Source organism: Eucalyptus grandis, chromosome 4 (assembly GCF_016545825.1).
Source record: "Eucalyptus grandis isolate ANBG69807.140 chromosome 4, ASM1654582v1, whole genome shotgun sequence".
Classification (NCBI taxonomy): domain Eukaryota; kingdom Viridiplantae; phylum Streptophyta; class Magnoliopsida; order Myrtales; family Myrtaceae; genus Eucalyptus; species Eucalyptus grandis.
Window position 1 is genome coordinate 4,767,803 of NC_052615.1, and position 25,696 is coordinate 4,793,498.

Consider the following 25,696-nt stretch of genomic DNA (forward strand, 5'->3'; position numbering starts at 1 on the left):
TTTTCATCCTAAACCCTTACTGCCTACTGCTTGGTCACTGTTTTCCGTAAACGAAACGAAATGTTGCTTTGTGAGCACAGTAGAAGGATTGTGGAAATTGTGTTCATGCTTTTGACCATGAAACATCTAAAGAGCAGAAAACAAAGGGCGACCCCACTTATGGGGTCAAGGACTGGCAATTGTCGCTGTAAGTAGCAGAGAGCATATCACTTTGCATAAGAAAACATTATGGCCCAGTAATACAGATAAGCGGCATAAAAGAATACAAAAGCGGCATTGTGGCCCCAAGACATCATGCTCACAATCACTATAAGCACAAATATTAAAAGTATCCGCCAGAATTGGCCCATGACATATCAACACATTGGTCGACCTTATGATCTGTCACCTAGATCCTTTGAGAACTTACTGATTATTCTTCCCGTTTGGTTGATCTGAAAGAAAAGCATCGGAGCCCTTAATATAGACTCTCTCTCAATATGTTGTCTTTTTAGGTAGGGAACCAACCTATTTTGGAAACGATCCCCACAAAAAGTTTGAAGTCCTAATTTAGTGTAGAATCATTTTCTCTATCAACGTTGGGCTAATCGACAATAACAATGAGAAAATACAATGCTAAAACTTGCTCGAAAAATAGAATAAATGCTAGTAGAAAACAACTTCCAAATCCTGGACCATACATGAAGCCAAGTTTATTCTCCACTGCTATGATGCTTTTACATAGATGAAGATTAACAAGTGTGGCATATTTTTTGGGAAAAATACCAAAAATGTCCTAAACCTATTACATTGGTATCAATTTAAGTTAAATATTTTAATTTGACCAATTAATTCTAAATTTTTTAACTTTTTATCAACTATCCAACTAATTTTTGCCGGAATCGCTGACAGGGAGGCCGACTGTCCTATATGGTGCGGCCGGCGTTGATATAAACATTTTTTTAATAATGTTTTAATAATTTTGGAATTTCCTTATAATCTTTTTTATTTTTTATTTTTTTCTTCTCTTTATTATTATTGTTATTTTTATTTATTTTGGGCTTAGGCCGGCAAGAATATTGTCCATGTCTGTGTTCACCTTCACGTGCAAAACCCTTTGAATAAAAGTGAAGAATTGGGTTGACGTCACCACTTGTTTTATCACATTTCCACAGCATCCCAATCCGAGTTGTCCCCAAACTTGTGCTCTAGTCGTTCGTATCTACTGTCAGCCAGTCTGCTCATCAAACCTAGACCTGCATGAAGGATGATTAATTAGACGCAATGTGCGAATGAAAATGCAAAACAGGATGCATGAAAATGCAAAACAGGACGCATCAAAACAAAAAAGTAGATACCATATGATCTTTGGTCATTTCTTCTTTAATACTTTCGCAAAACCATCCTTCTATAAGCAGGAACAACGGCATATTTTGAAGGTTCAAGTACTCGATCTCATGCAACGACTTTAAGCAAGCAGAATATAGAACAAGGTATGTCCAAGAATGAAGCACGAACCTTCAACTAACTTGTAGAGAGCAGACCACCAGCTATCAGCAGGAACTTGATAATGGTACAAAGCATTTTCTATGTCTTCATTGTGCTTCCCTTCCAAGACGCCATGAAGGGTTATAACTGCATCTTTTGTTCTCTTAAGGATGTTGTCACTGCTGTTGTCATCGTCCTCGATGTTCAAAATCTGTAGGGCATTGTTGGAATTAAGGCTGACTGCTAGAGCAACGTTGGCAGCGGCAGCCCAGTAGGAAGAGGCCGATCGTCGTCTCTCACTATCTAGACGCTTCATTTCCATCCGTAAACTACTCTCTTTCTTTTGGAGGACTAAGCCGTGTAGATACTGCGCATGGGCAGAACCCGTGCTTTGAACCATCTTAGAGAATGCGCTTGCTTCATTTGACAGCAGATTCTCTGGAGTATCGTGTTCTGCTACCTGAAGTGAAAGTTGAAAGCACTGAAATCGATACAACAATAAGTAGAAACGCAGCTACATTGAAATGCATGAATAGTTCATTGGCGAATTGGAGTCTTTGTATGCTGAATCAAATGAGATGGTTAATTCACTTCTTATTTTCAAAAGTGTCAAGGGCCACAATAATCATACTTCAGAGATGAGAGTACTTTTACATATCCATGATGACAAACCATTAGTGTGCAGTTTTTGCTAGTATTGATGTGTGCATGATGAATAGCAATGTCAGAACATACTTGGCCGGCATCAAGCACAAGAATTCGGTCGGTATCAATAATAGTGTTAAGCCTGTGAGCGATGATGAGCATGGTGCAGTAGTCGAATTCTTCACGGATGGTTTTCTGGATGAGAGCATCAGTTCCAACATCGACAGCTGCAGTTGCTTCATCGAGAACAAGAATCTTTGATCTTCTTAGTAATGCTCTAGCTAGACACAGCAGTTGCTTCTGTCCGATGCTGAAGTTCTCTCCGCCCTCAGAAACCTTTACAGGACACAACCAACATCAATAATATGAAGATTTTTAGCTTCGTCTTTCTAACTTATAAGAAAGAACCCACGGATACCTTTGAAAGCCAATAGAATAATGCAGAGCATCGGCCACTTGCATATGGAAAAGTCCAAACATATATATAAATTGACATCCCAACTTCAGTTAAGACTTCAGACACTACAATATTTTATGTATTGAGAAAACGTAATACAAGGGATCCATCTTTTGCCGGTAAAACAATCCCAACGTCTATACCACTCTGCCCACTACACCACCAAGTCCTTGCCAGATATGATGGCTCTTTTACTCTGCCCTGCAGTCTATAATTTACTTCAGAAGGAGGGATATCATTCATTTAAGGGAAATTCCGCAGATATTGTGAATAGTCTTGCTTTGGAGACTTCTCCAGTGAGATAAGCTAAACATAGTGCAAGCAGAGCATTAGAACAAGTTATAATCATACATAGAAGACCATAGCAACTAATTTATCACCAATCTTGTCTCATCTCCTTTAACTTCAAAAAGTCTTAACATCCATGCTAATTTTAGATACATAATTTTTCCCCCCCTGAAAGTATAGGATAAATATCTTTGTTTCTTCCGGATAGTGCTTCGCTGAGAATCTATTGCATATGCACGTCAAACTTTTTAGCTGAACATTTAATCCATGTAACTTGCCTTGTATCAGTTCAACTTAATTTCTCTCTTCCCTCTGCCAAAGGGTATTAATCTAGTCAGGTGTTCTCATCACTATCTCAATTCTTGCATGCTTTAGACAACGTCTAACAATCCTTGTCCTTCACAAGACAATTTTCTTGACTTAAATATCTTAATCTCAAACATTGTTAGGTAACTTCCGATAGTTTCAATTACATAAACCTGAATTTAATAGGAACTGCAATGATCCCTTCATCAACATTTTACATCTATTAACTTTATTGCAAGCCTACCTCAGCATCCAGACCATAAGAGTTCCTCCGGATAACATCCTTCAAATATGCTCTCTCCAGAGCCTCCCAGAGGTCAGCGTCATTATGTTCATTGAAGGGGTCAAGATTGAATCTCACAGTTCCTACACAAAATTGAAAAGAAAGAAACTATTAGAGATGACATTTGGCTCCATAAATAATGGAATCTAAAGTTTCTTTTTGGTATATTGTAGATGCTTCTCAGTCCACAGTAATGAATTCAATGTATGCAGTTATGATCCATTCTATAGCCATTTTCACATGAAATATCGGACAGCACATAAAAGGAAAATCAGTCATTTTTTATCCAGAAAATTCATTGGAACTAAACCAAATCAGGAGGACAGTGAATTAAGAATCATAGAAGTATAAAGGGTAAAGTAGTCACTTACCAAAAAAAAAGGGGGGTAAAGTAGTCTTTAGGACCTTTATGCCTTTTTTTTTTTTTTTTTTTTTTTGGGTAAAGGTAATAATATGTTGAGCTTCAAACCAACAATATACACAAGATCCGGCACCACAAAACTTGCACTCAACAAGACAACAAGTCAGAGTGAGTGGAAGGGAGCCAAATGTAAAAGGCAGCCGCTAAACAAAGCAGCAGCAAACAAGGAAAGAAAACAGGCTAAAAGCCAAGACTACCCAAGGCAACAACAGGAACCACCTACAAACCCCCAGGCCAGCATCACCGCCCTCTACGAACAGCTTGTGGGTGTTCAATTAATCTAGTTATGGTCTCTCGATTGGTGGTGTTTGTGGGTTGTGGAGATTCTTTTATGTGGTGATATATTTTTGATTGTGGTGGATTATTGAACTGTTGAGATTGAGTTGCCCGAAGGACAATATTGTGAGAATTTCCTTATTACTATTGGAGAATGGGTGATCCTGCAAAGAGTAAAAGTAAGGGTGATCCTAAGAAGAGTAATAATGTGATAACTGAGGTGATTTCCTCTTCTTCTAATCAAATTACCAACAAGAAGCTTGATCGTAGTGCTAATTTTCATTAATGGAAGAAAATTGTGAAGCTTACTTTGACAAGTAGGAATTAGCATAAACACTTGATTGAGCATAAACCCTAGGATTATGCAACTTGGGATGTTATTGATCTAGTAACTCATATTGACACAATTAGAGAACTATTAAGAGAATTTTTTTTTTAAATGCAAAAGTTTAACTAATCTAAAGGGAAGCAATGTTCTAATATGCAATACTTTGCCAATTTTAAGAGGATATAAAGGAGTTGAATGCTATCTCCCAAATTCAGCGAATGTTTAGTAAATGCAACTTCAGAGAGAACAATTGGCTATAATAGGATTCCTATGTCCTGAATATGAAATTGTTAGGTCTTAGATTCATAGAGAGACTATTGCATCTCTCACAGATATGTTTGCTCAGGTTTTTCGGGCAACTCAAAAGTCTTCTCAGGAAACCTTATTTATAGTAGATAATTCAGCTTCGTGTCCTACTCTCGAACTAGTAGTGGTAGGAGTGATGGAGGAAAATGTGGAGGATATAGTAGACATGGTAGCCAAGGCCCAATAACAAGGAGCGGCCAAGGCCAATAGCAATTTTATAAACAATCCCACATGTCAACTAATAACTCAGAGGCCACACAAACTTCTCATTATTGAGGCAAAGCTGGTCATACTCAAAAAATTTGCTACAAGTTATATGAGAGACTTGGGCAGCAACAACAGTTTGCAAATACTGCATTTGGTACTGACTCTTCTCCACAATCTTCAGTTGGAAAGGTAATGGTTATGTCAAATGAGAAATTTGCTTGGTACAACCAATTTCAGATTTCACAACCTACTTCTTCCACTGCTACTTTGGTACAAACAGGCAATGCCAATGCATGTCTTTCAAGTGCTTCTCGTCCTTGGATCATTGATTCTGCAACTTCTGATCACGTGTCAGGTCTTTGAAGTATATTTTCCTCTCTTACTCCATCTACATCCACAGTTACCCTAACCAATGGATCATCATCACCTGTTAAGGGAGCCAAGACAGTTCATTTAACTCTTTCATTGCCATTGTTCTCAATGCTTTATCTTCCACAATTTCCATTTAACCTCAAGTCTATTAGTAAATTAACCAAAAAATTTCAATGTCCACATTCTACCCTAATTCTTGCATTTTCTAGGATCTGGCTACAATGAGGACAATAGGGAGAGGACGTGAGGCGGAGGGCTATATGTGCTTGAAGATCCCCTTTCATGCTTGAGTGTTGCATCCCTACATCATATCCATTGTCAGTTTGGTCATCCTTCTCTACACAGTCTTCAAAAGTTAATGTTGGAAAATCTCCTATAATCTCTCCCAAATCATTTGGCATATTATGTGATATTATTTGATTTGATTTGATCATGTGATCTGATTTTGTAAGCTGTAAATTAGCTATTGACAAAGATTAGGTCCTCTATTCTTGATTTTCTCACCTAATTTAGGTCATATATTCTTGTATATATATATACTATGTAATCACTCGATGATGATATGAGAAAATACAGATTCTTTTCTACATGGTATTAGGGCCTGGTTTTCTGATGTATATTCCTTGCCTCTGTTTCTTTTCCACTACTACTGCTTCATTGGAGCCCTTTTTTCAGCTTTATAACTGCTATTCTGTTTCAGCCTTATTGCTTACTTAACCAGCCTTATTGCTGGCCTTCAATTGTGTGATAACCACCCTTGTCTCTCGATCCCTTCTTAGTCTCCTCCTATAATCTGTCCTTAAAGTTGCTGGAATGGAAGATTTAGGGAAGGCTACTCCAACCAAACAGGGTCCTCTGTTCAAAATCAATCCAACTCGACATGAAGGAGACAAAGTTGGATTGAACGAAGTAGCATTGAGCGACGCACTAAGTAGTGAAGGCAGTGGTTCAAACCCACTATCTTCATTAGGAGTCTCCCCTGAAGATAGTGGTGGGAAGTAAAAAACAATTGGTTTTCATTAAAAGTGACATCTATCAAGATAAAAACTCAACATGTTAAAGGGTCATAACATTTATAACATTTATTAGTATTAGCATATACCCAATAAAGACACACTTTAGAGCACGAGGGTCGAGTTTGTTTCAGTTATGATTATGAATACGCACAAATGCAACACAGCCAAAGACATGAGGGGAAATGTGATATTTATGGGAGACATCAAGATTAAAGGGAGACAGGAGCTGTAAGGGGCTTCTATTTCCTAAGGTTTTGAAAGGAACCCGATTAATAAGATATGTTGAAGTTAAAAGAGCTTCCCGCCAAAAATGTTTTGGAACAGACATTTGAAAGAGAAGAGCCTGAGTAACATTTAGGAGGTGCCTATTTTTTCTTTCGAATACTCCATTTTGTTAAGGGGTATCAACACAGGAAGACTCCTGAATAATACCTTTGAGTTTAGAAAAAATGGTCAAGATACTTATTTATTTCCCATTATCAGACCTAAGTCTCCTAATTGACACTCCAAATTGATTGACTATTATTTTATGAAAGTTTTGAAAAAGAGATTGAACATTAGAATTGTCTTTCATAAGATATAACCATGTAGTTCGAGTACAATCATCAATAAAAAAGACAAACCACTTAGCTCCTCTAAAATTAGCAATTCTAGAGGGACCTCACATATCAGTATGGATAAGAGAGAATGGTGTTGAAATTCTACCATTATTATTCAAAGGAAACGAAATATGATGATGTTTTGCAAGTTCACAAACTTCACACTGAATATTTTCAACAGCAACATCTTTTTAGTCCACCTAGTCCTTCAACAAGTCCATTGAGTCCTCTGACCAGTCCTAGTTTCACATCAAGTCCTCTGCCTAGTTCATCATCATTTTCATCTAGTCCTCCTAAGAATGAACCAACTATACTGCAAGTTTACTTAAGAAGGATGAAGCTCAATCTGGAACTGAATCAAGTCCCGTTATCCGAACCGTTATCAGGTAATAAAATCACTCTCTTCTTCTAATGAACCTAAGTTAAGTGATTTGGATTCACCTATTGCCTTAAGAAAAGCTACCAGGAAATGTACCCAACACCCTATCTCCCAATTTGTGTCATACCATAAATTATCTACTCAACATAAAGCCTTTATTACTGCTCTTAATTCAAGTTCTGTTCCTAACTCGGTACATGAAGCTTTTGAGAATAGGAATTGGATGCAAGCTATGACGGGGGAAATGAATGCATTAAAGAAAAATGATACATAAGAAGTTGTGACTTTACCCAAACACAAACAACCAGTGGGATGTAAATGGGTTTATACCCCTAAGTACAAAATTGATGGCACCTTAGAGAGGTATAAAGCAAGGTTGGTCGCAGAAGGGTATACCTAAACCCATGGGGTGCATTATCAAGAGACCTTCGCACCAGTAGAAAAGATGAACAGCACAAATATCACTTTCTTTTGTGGCTAATTTTGGTTGGTCTTTACAGTAATTTGATGTGAAGAACGCGTTTCTACATGGAGATTTGGAGAATGAAGTCTTTATGGAGCCTCCGCCAAGTTTTGACGAGGATTTTGAAAACAATAAGGTGTGTAGACTTAAAGAGGCTCTATATGGTCTCAAACAGTCCCCAAGAGCTTGGTTTGGAAGGTTCACAAAGGCGATACTTGAGATGGGTTACAAGCCCAGTAGAGGGGATCACACCCTATTCATCAAACATTCAAATGAAGGTATGGTCACAGCTCTACTTGTATATGTAGATATAATTGTGACTAGTAATGATGAAGCTGAACAAAAGTCTTTTAAGAGCAATCTTGCTCAACAGTTTGAGATCAAAGATCTTGGAAAGTTGAGATACTTCCTTAGTATTGAGATGACCTACTCTAAGAAATGTATTTTTATATCCCGAATGAAGTATATACTTGATCTTCTCAAGGAAACAGGATGTCTCAATAGCAATGCGGTGAGCACTCCTATTGATGCATACCATAAAATGGATGGACACGGAGAGAGTGTCATTGTTGATAAAGGGAGATATCAAAGGTTAGTAGGAAGGCTTATTTATTTATCTCATATTAGGCTAGACATAGCCTATGTTGTGGAAGTTGCAAGTCAATTCATGCATGATCCTTAAGAAGAACATATGCAAGCTGTCTACCGGATTCTTCACTATCTCAAAGCTACTCTTGGAAAAGGTATATTATTTAAAAAGAGTGACAAGCTGAATCTTGAAGTCTATACTTGTGCAGATTATGCTAGGTCACCAATAGATAGAAGGTCCACATCTGGTTATTACACTTTTTTAAGGGAAAATCTTGTCACTTGGAGGTAACAAACAAAATGTGGTTGCTAAATTGAGTGCAAAAGCTGAATTCAAGACAATGGCGAATGGGATATGTGAACTTTTGTGGCTCAGGATTGTAATTGAAGACCTCAAAGTGGAACACGAAGGAACTATAAGACTTTATTGTGATAATAATTTAGCAATCAACATTGCTCACAATCCAGTTTAGCATGATCGAATCAAGCATATTGAGATAGATAGGAATTTTATAAAGGAGAAGCTTATATCCAGTTTGATCAATGCTCCCTAAACTCCTAGCAAAGATCAGCTAGCAAATGTCCTGACCAAAGGTCTACTAGTGTCAAGATTTCAGGAGATTATCAGTAAGTTGGGCATGGAAGATATTCACTCACCAACTTGAGGGGGAGTGTTTGAAAATCTCCTATAATCTCTCCCAAATCATTTGGGATATTATGTGATATTATTTGATTCGATTTGATTATGTGATCTGATTTTGTTAGCTGTAAATTAGCTACTGACAAAGATTAGGTCCTCTATTCTTGATTTTCTCACCCAATTTAGGTCATCTATTATTGTATATATATACCGTGTAATCACTCAATGATGATATGAGAAAATACAGATTCTTTTCTACAGTTAAATTCTAGTTTTTAGTCACTTTCAAGTTTAGAATATGAGTCATGTCAACTTGGCAAATTACATCATACTAGTTACCTACCTCGAGTCAACAAACAAGTGGCGTCTCCTCTTTTGTTAGTTCATTCAGATATCTGGGATTCGTGTCGTGGTTTTTCAATTTAGGTTTCAGATATTTTATTCCTTTTGTTCATGACTTTGCGAAGTCAAGTGGTTATATCTAATGAAAAAATCGTTCATAATTGTTTTTCTATATTTCATACAGTTATATTTGAATTCATACTCAATTTAGTGTGTATGTTAAAGTTTTACGTTCTAATAATGCTAAGTAATACTTTTCTACATCCTTTTTCTAATTTTATGACTCTTAACATGTTTTTTTTTTTTTTTTTTTTGGTAAAGGACTCTTAACATGTTATGATCCATAAATCTTCCTATCCTAACACACCATAACAGAATGGTGTTACTAAAAGAAAGAATATACATTTTTTGAAATTTATTATATCCATGTTGTTTGAGTTGAAGGTCTCCAAACCTTTTGGTCTGATGTTGTCCATACTACATGCTATCTCATTAATCATGTCTTCTTTTGTTTTGGGAGGTGGTATTCCATTTTCTACTTTGCTTCCAAATGAGTCACTATTTGTCTGACCACATTGAATTTTTGGTTATGATAACTTATTCATGATCATCGACCTAGAGTATGAAAAGTTGATCCCAAGGCTATCATTTGTGTGCTTTTGGGTTATTCACCTATTCAAAAGGGATATCGTTGCTATTCTCCATTACTGAGAAAATACTTTATAACCCCTAATGTTTCATCTTTTGAATTTACTTCTTATCACGATATTCCAATTACTGTGTTTGAGTTCGATGAAGACTAATGTGTGACCACTATTCGATCATCTATTACCGTGTCTACAGAAGAACCACTTGCTCTTCAGGATTATACTCGGCATCCTCGGGTAGCTACCGTGTCTACAGAAGAACCACTTGCTCTTCAGGATTATACTCGGCATCCTCGGGTAGCTACTACTCCCCCTTCCTCCTATCACCACTATGTCATCTTTCGTTCCAAATCCACCATTAGCTGAACCTCCTCTTATACCTAATCTTGATCTCCCTATTGCTCATAGCAAAGGTACATGTGATTATACTCAACATTCTATTGCAAACTTAATCTCATACTTTTCAATGTCTTCTTTTCAGTCCTTTTTATCTACTATTAAACAATTTCCAATTTTAAGTTTGTGGTCAAGGCATTACAAAGCTCTAGCTAGAGGACAATAATAGTACAAGAATTAGAGGTCCTCCAAGTTAATCAAAATTGGGAATTGGTACTTCTTTTAGGCAAAACTATTATTGGTTGTCGATGGCTATATTCTATGAAAGTCAATCCCAATGGTTCTCTTGCTTATTTAAAAGCAAGGCTTGTTGCAAAAGGATATGCTCAAGTGTGTGGGGGTTGACTATCTGAGAACTTTTTCTCATGTTGCCATACTTCTATTTGTATTTTAATCTCTCTTCTGCCACGTATAACTGGCCCTTGTTTCAATTTAATGTCAAGAATGATTTCTCGCAGGGTACTTTTCATAAAGAAATTCATATAGAGCAACATTTGGTGTTTATTGCTCTGGGGGGGCAATTGGTTTGCAAATTAGAAAGGTCATTGTATGGCTTGAAGAAATCCCCACAAGCATGGTTTGGGAGATTTTTTGAGGTTATACTTTCTTTTGGACTATCTAGATGTGGAAATGGTCTCTCTTTAATAAATAGTTAGCGAGAGGCAAACTATTCTTGATTGTGTATGTTGATGATATTATTATCAAAGAGATGACTTAGTTGGTATAGCTATACTAAGATCTATCTTCAGCAATTGTTTCAAACTAAGGACTTGAGGTCACGTAGTGACTAAAAGGTATTGTTCAGTCATAGCAAAAATATGTATTGGATTTGCTCACTGAGACAAGTATGTTAGGATCAAAGCCTCTTGATTCACCTATGGAAAAAGGGGTTAAACTGGTTACTAAGGGAGGAGAGATTCTTAATAATCTTGAGAGATACAGAAGACTAGTAGTTAAGTTCAATTATCTCATCGTTACTCAACTAGACATTACCTTTCCAGTTAGTGTGATAGCTTGTTTTTTCTCTTCCCCTCATACATCTCACTTGGATACAGTTAGTCAAATATTGAGGTACTTGAAGAATGCTCCATGCAAAGGAATTGTTTATCAAAACAATGATCATAGTAGAGTTGAAGGATTCTCTTATGTTGATTGGCGAGATGTCTAGATGATAGAAAATCAACCATTGGCTATTGTAACTTGATTGGAGGAAATATGGAATCATGGAAGAGTATGTTAAAGAGTGTCATTGTCTGCTCTAGTGCTGAGTTATAATATAGAGCCATGGCAGAAGTGACATGTGAAATACCATGTAGTGCATATAGCTTCCAACCCTTTGTTTCTTGAGGGAACAGAATACATTTGAGGTTGACTGTTATTCTATTCAAGAGAAGTTGCAGAGCGAAGCGATCCTTCCCAATCACATTTGAAGTAGTGAACAACTTGTAGACATCTTTACTAAACCTCTGGGTAATAGGAGGATTTGTAACAAGCTGGGCATGATTAATATCCATGCTCCAACTTGAGGGGGAGTGTTAGAAATGTAAAGGGTAAAGTAGCCTTTAAGACATTTAGGGCTTATTTTGTTGCTGATTACTAATCTATAAGTTGAACTTTACATAATAACACAATTACTTTACCCTCTCACAGATATTTGAACTAATCAGGACTGGTGAGCTGGATTGTTCATGTCAAAAGGAAGCAATCACCCCATAGTAGTTGGGTAAAGAATTGGACTGCAACAAGGGCAAGTAGCTCTTGTGAATCGACGCTTGCTCCAATGAGTAAAAAAGTTCCGGAGATCCAATATTGGACATAATAAGAAAGAGCGAGAACCCTCAGCTATGTACTAGTTTGAGGACATAGCAATATCAACCAGTAAGAAGACTGGAAAAGCATGCAGAATTTCCTATGGAATATCAAAGAGGTTGAGGGAAACGGGGGAGGGAAGAATGAAGCTATTATAAGAAACAAGTTAGGGTGATAAAAGAATTTCACAGTACCTACCTGAGAAAAGAACTGGTGATTGAGGTATGATGCCAAGGACTTTCCGCAAATCTTCCAGTCCTATTTTAGAAGTGTCGCATCCATCAATCAAGATTCTTCCTTTTTGCAGCTCGACAATTCGGAACAATGCATTTATCATGCTAGATTTTCCAGCACCAGTTCTTCCGACTATTCCCAGCTTCTCACAGGGCGCTACCGTAAAAGACAATCCATGCAGGATGGGAGGAAGTTCAGGTCTGTAACGAAGGACCACATCATCAAATTTCATTGATCCCCATGAAGGCCAACCAGGAGGGGGCCGATTGTTCTCTATTATAGCTGGAGCCTCGGAAGGCAACTCTATGTATACACCCACACGCTCTACGGCATTTAGACTATTCTCAGCTCCGCTTGCTTGTCTCAGAACACCACTCATAAGGTTCGTTATATTCAAAGTGTAGCTGAGGAGGAGGCCCATAGCTGAAGCAGACGCTGCTCTGTTTTCTGCTTTTCTGGTCTGCATCACTGCAAACGTTGCGGTCAACCAGATCATTATGCCTCCTAGAGTCTCCAACCTAATGGAGCGCCAACGGTTGGAACTAATATTGACAAGGGTGAATCTGATATTATTGTCCATGGCCTTGGCATTAAAGGTGCTCAATCTATCATGTGCTTTGTATGCACATATTGTTGACATGCCATTCAATGCTTCTCCGAATTGTGCATAAATTGGAGATCTAGTGATTGAATCCAAGCGTTTCACTTCACGAGATGTAGTCTGTTGACAACACAAGGCAAACAATTAAAGGACAATTATATCCAAACTTCCCAAGGACTCGGCTATGTGTAGAGGACGAATCGTGCTTTAGAACAAGAGGGGGATAAAGACACCATAAATGCTGTAACTTCCATACGGTACTTACTTGATTGCCATAACTATTTTTTCAATCACTTGAGTGTTATAACTTTTAATTGATCGCTTGATGCCATGACTTTTCAAAAATATTAACCCAAGTGCCGGAAGTCCAACATTGCATGACACTTGTGGTGAATATTTTAAAAAGTTATGATACTCAATTTATCAATTCAAAAGTTATATGACACTCCTTTTCCCAAAGAAGAGGTGTAATGCTGTCGAGCAATTAAAATAATCTATTGTTATCCTTGATTATTAGCACCCCCTCTACCAAAAAATGACAAAAGGATGGCTAAAGAAAATGTTGTTCTGAGCCATTTGTGATTAATACTTAGTCACTGTTTCATATAAAGGAAAAAGGAAGTATTGCTTTCTACTGTAGAAGAATAATGGAAATTGTGTCTCAGAGTTTCCACTATGAAACGTCTAAATGCCGGTGCGTAGTGTCACAAGCATCACCAAAAAATGCAAATACTACATGACATCGTCAGCTTATATAGCAAAAGAAAATAGCCAAATCCACTTAGTGGGACAAGGCTTGGCAATTCTTGTTGTAAGTAGCAGAGCAAGTATAACCCTGTATGAAAAAGCATTAGGGCCCAAACAAGACTGCGCTCACCTGGTAATATAGATAGGCTGCATAAAACAAGATCAAGAGCGGCATTATGGCCCAAAGAGAGATTGTGCTCACAATTCCAATCAGCACAAAGGTTGAAAGTAGCTGCCAGACTTGGCCAATAAACCTATTCACAAGTGGGGCAACATTACAATCTATGTCACCTAGATCCTTGGCAAACCTGTTGATTATTCTTCCCATAGGGTTGGTGTGAAAGAAAAGCATCGGTGCCCTTAATATAGACTGGAGCATAGAATCGTGCAATCTTTTTGCCGCATGAAGACTCGAAATAATCAACCAATAAGCATTAGTCAGTGTCACAGTCACCTGATTCATGGAAACACAGGAGTCATCACTGGAGTTGCTAAAAATACCTTCAGGTGACATATACCCACATCCACCAAAGACTCCAAAACACAGAAATCTAAAAATATAGCAGAGCTAGCAAGTAGCCTGTTTCATGGTATTGGATTCTCATTAAAATTACATTAACCTTTCGGCATTACGAACTAGGTATTGTAATCCAAACTCAAGGACTAAGAGGTAATATGGCTTTTCCACTTCATCAATAATCAAGAAAGAAATCATAGAAGTGCAAGCTACTACAGAAAAGATAGTGAACTTAAGAGATCTATCTACTTAATATTGACGTACCTGACTAAAGGACAGGAGTGCATAGATCAATATGTAGAATCCTGGTCTGTAGTTCCCTGCAGTGCTTTGATCTGTCCAGAAACTCAACCACATGCTACTTGAAATTCGAAGAACTTCAGTTAAAATATAGCATATAAATAACACTGCCACCACCCACAGGCCTCCCAATGCCCCTTTGTACCTGAAAATAGATTAAGCAAAAAAGAAGATTAGTTCATACATTGCTATGTAAATCTATACAATGTGGTCCAGATTTATGAGTCCTAATAAAAATAGAGGGGAAAAAGCAGTTTACCCACAAGACACAGTTTTGGTTTTCACTAAAAAGGAATTAGCACATCCATCAACTGTAGGTGCTCATAAGCATTTAATGACACATAGTTATCATGTGGAGAAAACCTAAGCATCACAAGAAAAGGTACCTAGAGACCACATTTTCAGTGATGTCAAGTGAAGCTGAGAAACAAAGGTAGCACAAACTTACGCTACATCAATATTGCCTCCATACAGTATTAAAAGTAGCATGAACTTTCCTGAACTTTTCATTTGAGAAATGAAACACGTTTGAGGTCATTTAATTGGCTAATTTGAACCCCAGTTCCATTGTTGAGTCCAACAAAGTTTTTAGGTCATGAATTTCTTATCCAAAAGTAAGTCTTTTTTGTAAATAACATGTATATACATTAAGTGTTAAAAGTTAAGGCTTCATATCGTGGATTTCACTACCTCATCAGGACTTTCCAACTCATGATACCCGTTTCCCGTTCCTCTTGCTTAATAAGTATCGACTTCCCTCCTGTACCTTTCTTCTCATTGCCTTGATCTTTTGGCATTTCGTTAACAATGTTAGCTCCTGCTTTGGATGTTTTCTCCTCCTCTTCTGTTTGTAACTTCACTTTTCCTGCATTCTCCATAAGTTTCTGGAACAGTACCCCATTTCTAGAGAGCTCCTCAAAAGTCCCTTCCTCTTTGACCATTCCTTTATGAACCAAAATGATTTGATCCACTTGAGGAAGAAAATGTAGCTGGTTTGTGACAAGAACTCGCGTCTTCCCTCGTAGATTTTCCTTGATACAGCTATTAAACACCTGTAGGTGACTGTGGGTTAGTATAAGTTAATACAGGAATTGGCCTCATTTCTAAAAATTAAAAGAAGAGATCCTACTGAAGGGAAGATCTACAAATATGAAATTAAAGTTCACTTCAGATGTGGAGATAAGTTGAGCCAAAGTTCAGATACCCCCCACTTAACAACTAATAAAAAAATGGTGAAACAAAAACAATAATAGATAAATCTAAATTTAAATTAAGAAGTCTTAAATCAGAAAATACATATGAGCTTTGAAATTAGCAGACATTGCTTCAATTATCCCAAGATTGATCACAGCAAGTTGTCTTGAGGGCAGGACTGTAGCATCAGAATTCTTATCTTTGTTTAATTTAAGCATTTGAGCATGCTTCACATAAAACGCTTTTCATGTATACAGGTAATTGTTGAAGCCCTATAACATCAATTGCTACACCTGTAATAATCTGAAATGACTAATATCCTGTATCATTAATTTCATACCTGTCGACCAACATGAGCATCCAGAGCACTAAAAGGGTCATCAAATATGTAAACATCTGAATTTGAGTAAACAGCCCTGGCCATAGAAACCCTCTGCTTTTGCCCTCCACTTATATTTACCCCTCTTTCGCCAATTTCTGTAAGATCGCGGCCCTGAAGATTGATTGAAACAGATAATTAACAGATCACATCCTGTGATAATAAGACAATCTTGCAAAGCACTGTCCCACTTAACTGGAAGCAAATCAAGATCATGCTCCAGTTCAGTAACTCTAACCACCTTCCAATATCTTTCTGGTTCAAATTCAGACGCAAATAATATGTTGTCACGCACCTAATATCCAACACTAGGGATTAGGACACAACAAAATGATGATATTGTTCCCAACATTGACAGAAACAAAACCGGCACTGTGCAACTTACAGTGGCATTGAAAATCCAGGACACTTGAGGAACATAAGCAACGGTTCCCCGTATAGTAATGCATGCATCGGAGATAGGAGGGAGTTCCCCAAGCATCGCGGATATGAGAGATGTCTTTCCCTCTCCAGTACCACCAACAATAGCAACTAAGCTACCAACTGGTATGTCCAGATTGATGTTTGACAATGTGGGTTTTTCTACCTGAAGTTAGCTGAAAATTTAGCCACCAGTTGAAATAAGATATGGCAACAAAAGATTGGAAAGCACCATTTATATCAGTGAGAATAAAATAGTTACATTAACTTGAAATTTCAAAAATGATGGAAAAAGAGACGCACTCCTCTGAGTTTTGAGTTCAGTTATTTGCCTTCTCAGACATTTAGCAAGAGTGAATTCACCCAAAAAATTACACTCTAGAAATTAGCACAAGTTTCCTTCCACGATTGGTGACCTTTGTAGAAGTTGTGAATGAACTCATGAATTCATGCTTAAGTTGTTCAATGAGCTGTGCTTTAAATTTTGATTATGCCTCAACTAACTTCGGGGTTCATGAAATACTTCTAAGATGCATTTATGCTTCAAATCAGGCAGTTGTTATTTTTGTTTATAAATGCATGGTCGATGGTGTTACAACCCCTAAAACCCAGACAATTCATACATACTGAAGTCAACAGTTTATTCACATTGAAAAGGGAAAAGGTAAGCAATTTTGTGAGAATGAGGCATATGTTTATTTGACCTTTGAGTCCCATGAAAAGTGCCCATCCTTGATTGATATAGCTGGCTGTCCTGGCTCAATCGGTGGATTTGGAACTACAACTCTCTCTTCTGTTAAAAGTAGTTCCTCCAAACGTTGCAGGGAAAGATTTGCAGTAACAAACTGGGACACAAAAGTTCGATTGGAAACTAAAAGATGACATACAAATGTTCGCAAGCACTGTTAAAATAAGGTTGTCAAATCTAAGATGAAGAATATTTATCATCTTTGAGAAAGCAAAGGTAAAAAACCGTAATAAGCACAAAATGGATATTCTGACTCCCACTTTCGAAATATTGTAAAAGAAGTTTATTGAAGAGATAATCTGTTACAGATTTAGTGATTACAACATGGTTTTAGCCCTCCATTTCAATTATCACATTGATATTACAGGTTTAACCTTCAACTCATTAAATTTCTATTTTATGTTATTTCAACAACCGGACTGCCAGTTTAGTTTGGACAATAATGTAGTATATGAGAAATGATCGTCCACTTTTTGAATGTCATATTGTCCAACTCAAAGAATCAAACCCATCAGTATGATGATCTACTGTAGCTCATAGCTCACCATTGATATTCCATCTATTGAAAGACAAAAACTAAACTGAGTAGTTGATTAGGTTGATCTGACCCCAAGCTATCTTTTTATAATAAAGCCAAGAGGCCAAAATTGTAGCTCACCATTGATATTCCATCTATTGAAAGACAAAAACTAAACCGAATGGTTGATTAGGTCGATGTGACCCCAAGCTATCTATTTATAATAGAGCCAAGAGGCCAAAATTACAATATCACCCTTATTGCTGCCATACATAAAATAATAAAAGAAATAGACAAATATACCCCTATCAAACAAATACTCTCCGCACTATCTCATTTTTCTAGCAGTTTAATATTGTTAATTATATTCTTCTTCACTAAAGCAAGATGAATTAATACTTAAATATACAATATATCCAAGGTACTCAATTAGGGGGAAAAGCAAAATGATATTTTCACCAACCACATAATAACGACACATGTTATGTTGACAATGGGGTGGATCAGTAGACTATTCTATTGAGTACAGAGATACAGAAATGAGGGTAGGATGAAGTGAAAGAACCTGAGACATCAAGTTAGGTAGCCTGTTCAGAGGAGATTGTAGCACCGCAAAAAGAGAAAGTGATGTAAACGCTTTCGCTGGCGTCAAATGCCCACCAAGTAAAGTGAATGTCCCGAATGAGACAACGGTTATGATGACGGGGATGCTGTTTAGTACGAAGCTGTTAAACTGCCACCAAAGTTAAACTCTCAGACAAATAGAAAACCATCTGGCATTATGGAAGAGAAAATGCCACATTCATTAACTATCCCGCCCGCGTGACAAAGAGGGTCCAAATTCATGCGTCTACTGCTACTTCAGAAACAAATAGAGACTATTTTTCCTTGCAGTTTTTGGTAATAAATCTGCTGATTCAAACAGCTAGTATAAGTCTATGACTACTCAACTTACACAAATGGTTAACGGAGTCCAAGACCAGATGGATGATTTGACACAGTAGATCAATCACTTTTTTTGATTGTACACTTACTCTCAATATGAAAAGAAATAGAGAATTTGAATTGCTAGCACATGAGCACAAATGAAAGTCTTTTAACTGCTGTTGGGAAGTTTACACCTCTCTCTCTCTCTCTCTCTCTCTCTCTCTCTCACTCACCAACTCACTCACTCACACGCGGCACATTTGTGTGTGGATGTGTGCGTGTGTGAATGTATATGAGTGGACGCATACATGTGTGTTCTATACTGATCGGGGAAAGCAAGAATATTCCAACTGTCAATACAGAAGATAATTCCACAATCAACAGGCATAAGATCATCTAAATTTTGAAAACGTACATACCGCAGATAGAAGTTGTGCTCTACGGAACCATGAAAGCTCATCATTTCGTACTTCTTGAACTCTAAATTGAAAGATCTTTTCCCAAACACAACATCTGCAAGAATTTTTCCAATGAATTTCAGTCGTTATAAAAAGAACACAGCCATAGAGAATGTGGGCCAAAGCTTCCCATACTTCGCAGTGTCCATTGCAGCCAAAATTTCGTTCATGAGGCTGACTCTCTTGTCAGTCCACTGCAGCCCTTCCTTGGTGAGTTTTCGCATTTTGCTGATTATGACTGTCTAGTTCACCATAGAAAAGATTAGAACAAGTAAACTAATTGATTGACAGATAGACAATTAATCGTCATGATATAAATGTTAATCCACGAGCTGAGAGGGACAATGTGGCACAGAGAACCTCATTTAACTAACCTTATGGTGAATAATATAGAAGTTGTGAGTCTGGGAATTTCTTAATGAGCAATAAGCAGATTCGGTAGACACCACTAATTTTGACTCATGGAACTCTTTACATGTTAGACCATTATCCTTTGGTCATAATGGCAATAAGATATAATTGCATTCATATCTTGAGCAACCAGATTAGGCTTACCTAAAGCGTGCATTGTAGCACAAAGCACCACACCAATATTATATGCCTATCAGCAATATCAGTCCCATACAACCATTACTATATGAAAGTTCAGAGGATAAACAACCTCTGCTGAGTACCTAGATCAGAATGCCCTTCATAACAATTAAAGTTAAAGAGAAGTGGGACCTCCAAGTCAGCACAAATATTAGCATATATAACTTTAGCTTAAATTGGTAAATGGTTACTAATCATGGAACATATGGCAGTACTGATGTTATAGTGAGGATAAACTTTCAAGGGAATAAGAAAACACAATCTTACTTGCAATGGGATCATGAGGACAAGCATGAGACATCCAAGCAGAGAAGCAATGCCTAATTGCTGGTACAGAAGAACCATGGCAATGACAATACGAAATGGAGCTGACCATAAGTTGTGAAGTTGTTGGCATATTTGCTGAAGAAGGTCAGGTATCATGTAAGATGTATTTCAGAAAGTTTACTTTGGAAAAATCAGAAGTGGGGCATATGAAACTAAGGAAGATGTCACCATTGACTTAACTAAATCACGTTACAATAAGAGAACTATGGTAGCTATGTCATAGTCATGTCTGAGGTAAGAATCTCACCTCAAGTGCATTAGCATCTGTTGTTATCATGTTTGTTATCTTTCCAGATTGGAACTTCTTGCGACCCTCATGAGAGAGTCTTAAGGATTTGTGGAAAATGGCTGCCACCTGCCAATTAGGTTGAATAAGCTGTGGTAATTGCTCTCCTACACAACCTAGACTAAACATCTGATACTGAGGATTAATACACATCTGGTAGAGGTTTTACCAAAGTTGACCTCAGCCTAAATCCTGTCCGAAATGCATTCTGAAAATACTGGGCTTCACAAAGCACACCGAATGACTGAACAGAGTCCAAGCAGAAGTCAATAACATATCCTAAAACAGCAATTTTCACATATCTTATTGATGAAAGGACACAATCATGGGATCAGAACCAACACACAGAGGCACAGATAAATGATGCAGACAGCATTGACACATGGTGACAAATTTACTTTAGAGATAAATGCAATAAGCATGGGAGTTTACCATTTACAAAGATGATAATTATATTTACTTCATATATTGTACAATGAAAAATGAACGGTGCACAAACTTAGAATGAAAGGATTCTATCTCCTAACATAAATCAAAACTTCGACAATAAACAAAGAAAGGATCATACCACACCGACAAGAATTGAAAAGGCGTAGACGTAACCAATCCATGCAGGGTCCCCTCTTTGCATTGACTGCACGTTGCAAAGAAAGAGGCATCAGAAAAAAAAAAACCATTCCTGGAGCGTCTAACATAATCCACCATGATGTTGAATGAAATACAAAAACAAAAGGTCAGTCTCTGCACAGAATATATCAAGATCAACATGCCATAAAACAAAACGATAAGATTCTCATTAAACCAAACGTAGTCCTTATAGTTATTATGCCATTGCCGTTCACTTTGTCCCATGTATATTGGAGCAGCTTCTCTATCACAATAATACATGGAGCACACTCAAATGATTACTAGAAAATGACATTTTACCCTAAGAAAAGCATGCTAAGCCTGTTTCTGCCAGGGTCTGCCCTCCCTGTGAACAATCTTTGAAGTTTTCCATCCTAGGATGGCCTGTCAAACAATATTCTGATCATTGAAGAGGAAGGTCCATGGATACAATTTCCCCTAATGAAGCACATATTTCTGGAATATAAAGATTCACAATTCTAGGATTTCATCAAAATCTTAAAAGTAGAGTCCAGCATTGACTTGAAAATTGATGCCTACGCATTCATCTGTGAGAGAGAGGGAGGGAGGGAGGGAGGGAGGGACATGGAACAACTTACTTGAAGGAGGTGGTTCAGCAATGTGGGCCCTGCAAACCGGGAAAGATCGGTCCCAATCTGTGGTTATTCTTGTCAGAAAGAGCTACCAAGCTTCCAATGAGCATTGCTTATTGAAGTGAAAAAATTGCTCTTGAAGTAGCGTTATTATAGTGATCGTTCAAGCTCAAGCACAAGACAAATCCTTAGAGATTCCAGCCTTATAGAAAATGCTTTTTTTCTTTCAGGTTCATCAATTTTATTCAGCTCAACCAAACTTATTATGTAACAGGCATGCATAGTATGTGATCATCTTATCAGGAAAGAAGTCAAAATATTTGATTGAGCACCCATGCACCACAACCAAGGAATCGGAACAATTTGGAATGAACATGGTGTTCCATTAGATCATGACGGGTAAGGATGATACCTTAAAGAAGCCTCCCAACCAAAACCTGAAGAAGCAACAGAAACAAATAACATGAGATGGGGAACATTCAAACAACAAAGAAACTTACAGAATAATGACGGACAGACGTCAGTGCACGGTCAAATCAAAATTGTTTTGAAGAATGGGACCTTCCCCCAAGGCTGCCGTTCAAAGCTCTTAAAAGCCATGGTTTGGGCCTTTGAGACTCTTTGGCCCAGCATTTCTGGAATCTGCAAAATAAGATGTGATTGTGACACTTTAGAATTGCATCTGAATACACACAAAGTTCACGATACAGCTAAAGAAAAGTGACTGACAAAAACCTTTTAAAAAGTGTCTCCGTTTGATCCCATGAGTCTAACTTCCAAACATCCTTTTCGGTGATTGGTCTGTTGTAGCCTTGCCGCATAAGTGGAGTCATCCAGCTGAAGCATATCCCTTTAAAAGAGATAAGAGAGAGAGAGAGAGAGAGAGAGAGAGAGAGCTGATTAACAAAACACTAAACAAAATCCAATGTTCGATCTCATGAGACCCACAAAGACATGTCTCATTTCACTTTTATTTTCAAGCAAAGCAATTATATTTTGCTTCAGGGAGGAAGAGATATGCACAAACTGGGAACCAACAAATGCCACCATCAGAAAGCAAGCAATACAAGCAAATTGGACTCATTAAGCAGACACAATGTAAAAATGTCAAATTATTAGTTCATTATCTGTGCTTATTGGAGAACGACAAGCAGCGGTTCGATATGTCAATGCATAAAGACTAGCTGAACTGGTCTGGTTTTATAGAAAATAAGGAGCACTGTTGGATAGAGAAAAATGAAGTTCTGGTATTACTCACTGGAAAATATGTTGACATGCCTTTCAGGACAAACTTGCTCCTCTCCCGGAAGAGCCTCATATTCGACACTATCAAGAGGCTCGGTGTGGATCATCGTATACCCCGGATAAGGAACCAGATTTGGAACATAAACTAAAAGAAGAATCCCAAATAGAACCTGCATGAAAAGAAGCACAAAAAAGAAGAAGTCTTAGTCAGGGTTCTTTAGATCAAGGTGACCAAGGACAGAAAGAATATATAATAATTGTCAAATGTTCTCATCAAATCTATTAATTAATGAATCCCAGCAGGTGCTGTTTAATCAAAAGGTTATGAAAGTTATAAACAGATGATTCTGGAGTAACAGTTTTTTGAAAGAGAAGTAACCTGGCAAAAAACCTTGCTGATATACAGATAAAGTGCAGACCTGCAGGATAAAGTAGATCGATATTAGGTCCTCCCTAGAACATCTTATTATGGATCTTAAACTCTAGAACATTATGATGCATTATAACAATATGAAAGCTATTTAATGAAATAGTACTACTAGCAGCCTGCACCAGTTTAAGGAAGCTATTTACCCATATTGCCAGAGATGGATGGGAAAATCTTGCAAAATGTCTTTCTGCGATGATATTTTAACAGTAGAAAAGTTAATTGTTTTGACTACTTCATCTATCGGCATAGTTCGAAGAGAGAGAGAGAGAGAGAGAGAGAGAGAGAGAGAGAGAGAGAGAGAGAGAGAGAAAGAGCATTTAATAACAACATTTAATTTCTCTACTTGCATTCAACTGTATGGGTAGGCGAATATGAGATGTATACAGTCTGAAGTATGAATAGTTAAATGTCTGCTGAAGGATAAAAACTAACCTATGATGCTGATAGTGGTCTCTCATCAAGAAGATAAGATTAAGCATTACGGCTTCCCCCACCAGAACATAAATGAGTCCAAGCAGCAGGTAGCACCTGAACTCCCGGATGTAAACTTGCATTTCTAGGCCAATCATAACTAGTATAGAGCACCAAGCAAGAGACTCTATGGTTAATGAAACCATCTGCCAAAGAGAAAAAGAGGTTTGATTACAAAATAAATTAGATTCTCAGTTTGCCAGCCAATGTAAAACAGCAACATTTGAGATTGTTACAGACTGGAGATCTGAAGACTCATAGTATAACACAGATTGCAAACTATTATGGTCAGACATTTGTTGGCAAATGGCATTGAAATGCACATTATGGCAGCAGCAGAAACAGAGTTGTGGAATCTAAGAGTTAACTATAAATGGTAGTCATTGCTTACTCAGAGTGTTAAACTTGGAACCAATGAAAGTTGGAAAAACTCACATGTGCAAAGAAGGATGTTTTCCATTAAATTCATCATTTTCTCAAAAGACTAAGTTCAACATTACACAGAATGTTGCAGCGATGAGGAATGCCATAGTCCCACGAGGACTGGTGCCAATCTTCTTGCAAAAGAAGGCAGTTGAAACAGAAAAAAGAAAGGAGAGTCAATGTGCTAGTGAACAATTTCAGTCTAATGCCTTCTTATTTTGTTAAGGCTGAGCAACTTGCTAACAAATATAAGTTTGCTAATAAGACTTACTATATGGGACTCTGTCGATGTGCATGACCACACATTAAACAAAATAACCAGCAAACCAAGAGTGTCCATCAAACTAAGAAATATCTCATGAAAGTTGGAGAGTTGAAACTAGGTTTTTGACACAGTAAATTTCTACCTCATATGGAAGGAGGCTAGTCTGACCATCCAGACTGAAAACCGAAAAGCCCATCACCAACCTCAGCACAGGCTCAGCAGTGCAGTTAAAAGAAAGCAATCCCAACATAGAGTGGTAGCATTTTGACCTCAAATGGTATCTCTGGACTTTTGAGGTCATCTTGATCAACCAAATTCGGTAGCAGCAGAGGCCCAGAAGAACCAAATAAGATATGGAAATGACCAAGGAATCCACAGCACAAGGTGTGAACGCACCAAAGGCGCTGTCTGTGCTCCTTGCCCAAATCCCATTTGCCACCGGCCGGCAATACCACTCCAACGGCTCGAAAACCATCTTATTGATCAAGTAAGGTATCCGTTGTCAGTTCAAGTAAGTGCTTCTTTGCTTTCCAATTGAAATGAATCCTTTCCTACAACAGCGAGAGTCCATCACAACTGCTTCAGTTAGCATTGCAAATATCCACGCAGAAGTCTCATTAAGCAAAAACTTCCCCCGAATCAATGCACGTGTTCAGAAACACTCATAATGAATACTGCAGGGAAATTGGAATTAAAAGAAGTCAAGAAAGAAAACCCACTATGGCAAAAATCACAATAAGTCACAGTCCATTGAAGATTGCAATGCTAGCAAAGTCACAGTCCATTGCACTTTTTTCCAAACTAAAAACCCAGTTAATCTTTTCCTCGACTTGAGCTTTAAAATGCCCTCAATCACCGAAGCAACGCTTTGAGCTATGACCCAATAGAAATTAGAACTCCAATTGATTTTAAACAAAGTACCAACCAATCGCCCCTAACGAAATGACAAACGAGGAAGAACAGCGAGCCAACCAGAGTGATTGATTGTGAAATCGGCCGTCAAAGGCAGATCAATCATCACCAAGAAAAAGGGAATGAAAGAAAAAGAGGAAAGAGGATGAAAGAAATAAGGAAAAGAGGTCCGAGACAGGCAAGAACATTTGGCGCTATGCATGCGTCGCCGCTTATGGCGGCAACCCCCTGACATGAGCTGAAACGAGA

The 25,696-nt window shown here is 37.7% G+C and overlaps 1 protein-coding gene across 4 annotated transcripts; it reads right to left on the minus strand.

Moving 5' to 3' along the window:
• Nucleotides 1-535: 535 nt before the first annotated feature.
• On the minus strand, nucleotides 536-25,696 carry LOC104442512 (ABC transporter C family member 12-like). 4 transcript variants are annotated; one of them, XM_039311296.1, is made up of 28 exons: nucleotides 25,508-25,696; nucleotides 24,678-25,086; nucleotides 23,809-23,993; nucleotides 23,326-23,365; nucleotides 22,960-23,116; nucleotides 22,437-22,551; nucleotides 22,263-22,343; nucleotides 22,114-22,138; nucleotides 21,708-21,764; nucleotides 21,050-21,115; nucleotides 20,651-20,725; nucleotides 20,443-20,550; nucleotides 20,136-20,270; nucleotides 19,413-19,519; nucleotides 19,239-19,332; nucleotides 18,458-18,625; nucleotides 17,332-17,472; nucleotides 16,593-16,793; nucleotides 16,404-16,502; nucleotides 16,169-16,321; nucleotides 15,325-15,686; nucleotides 14,599-14,779; nucleotides 13,948-14,271; nucleotides 12,434-13,190; nucleotides 3,408-3,529; nucleotides 2,203-2,448; nucleotides 1,498-1,927; nucleotides 536-1,235 (listed from the first exon to the last, which is right to left on the minus strand). In XM_039311296.1, exons 2-28 carry the CDS (start codon nucleotides 25,008-25,010, stop codon nucleotides 1,141-1,143), a joined length of 4,857 nt encoding a protein of 1,618 aa, XP_039167230.1. In that variant the 5' UTR covers nucleotides 25,011-25,086; nucleotides 25,508-25,696; the 3' UTR covers nucleotides 536-1,140. The 4 variants fall into 4 exon arrangements, with proteins under 4 accessions (XP_039167230.1, XP_039167229.1, XP_039167228.1 ...); XM_039311295.1 differs by having other exon boundaries at nucleotides 24,678-25,209; XM_039311294.1 differs by having other exon boundaries at nucleotides 24,678-25,209; nucleotides 25,461-25,696.

Excerpts from the sequence above, each read along its gene's own strand:
- LOC104442512 (XM_039311296.1), bottom strand. The coding sequence starts at position 25,010 with ATGGTTTTCGAGCCGTTGGAGTGGTATTGCCGGCCGGTGGCAAATGGG. Across the intron at positions 23,994-24,677 it reads CTAGCCTCCTTCCATATGAG|ATGGTTTCATTAACCATAGA; the intron begins GTAGAAATTTAC and ends TCTCTTTGGCAG. Across the intron at positions 23,117-23,325 it reads TCAGCAAGGTTTTTTGCCAG|GTTCTATTTGGGATTCTTCT; the intron begins GTTACTTCTCTT and ends CTTTTCATGCAG.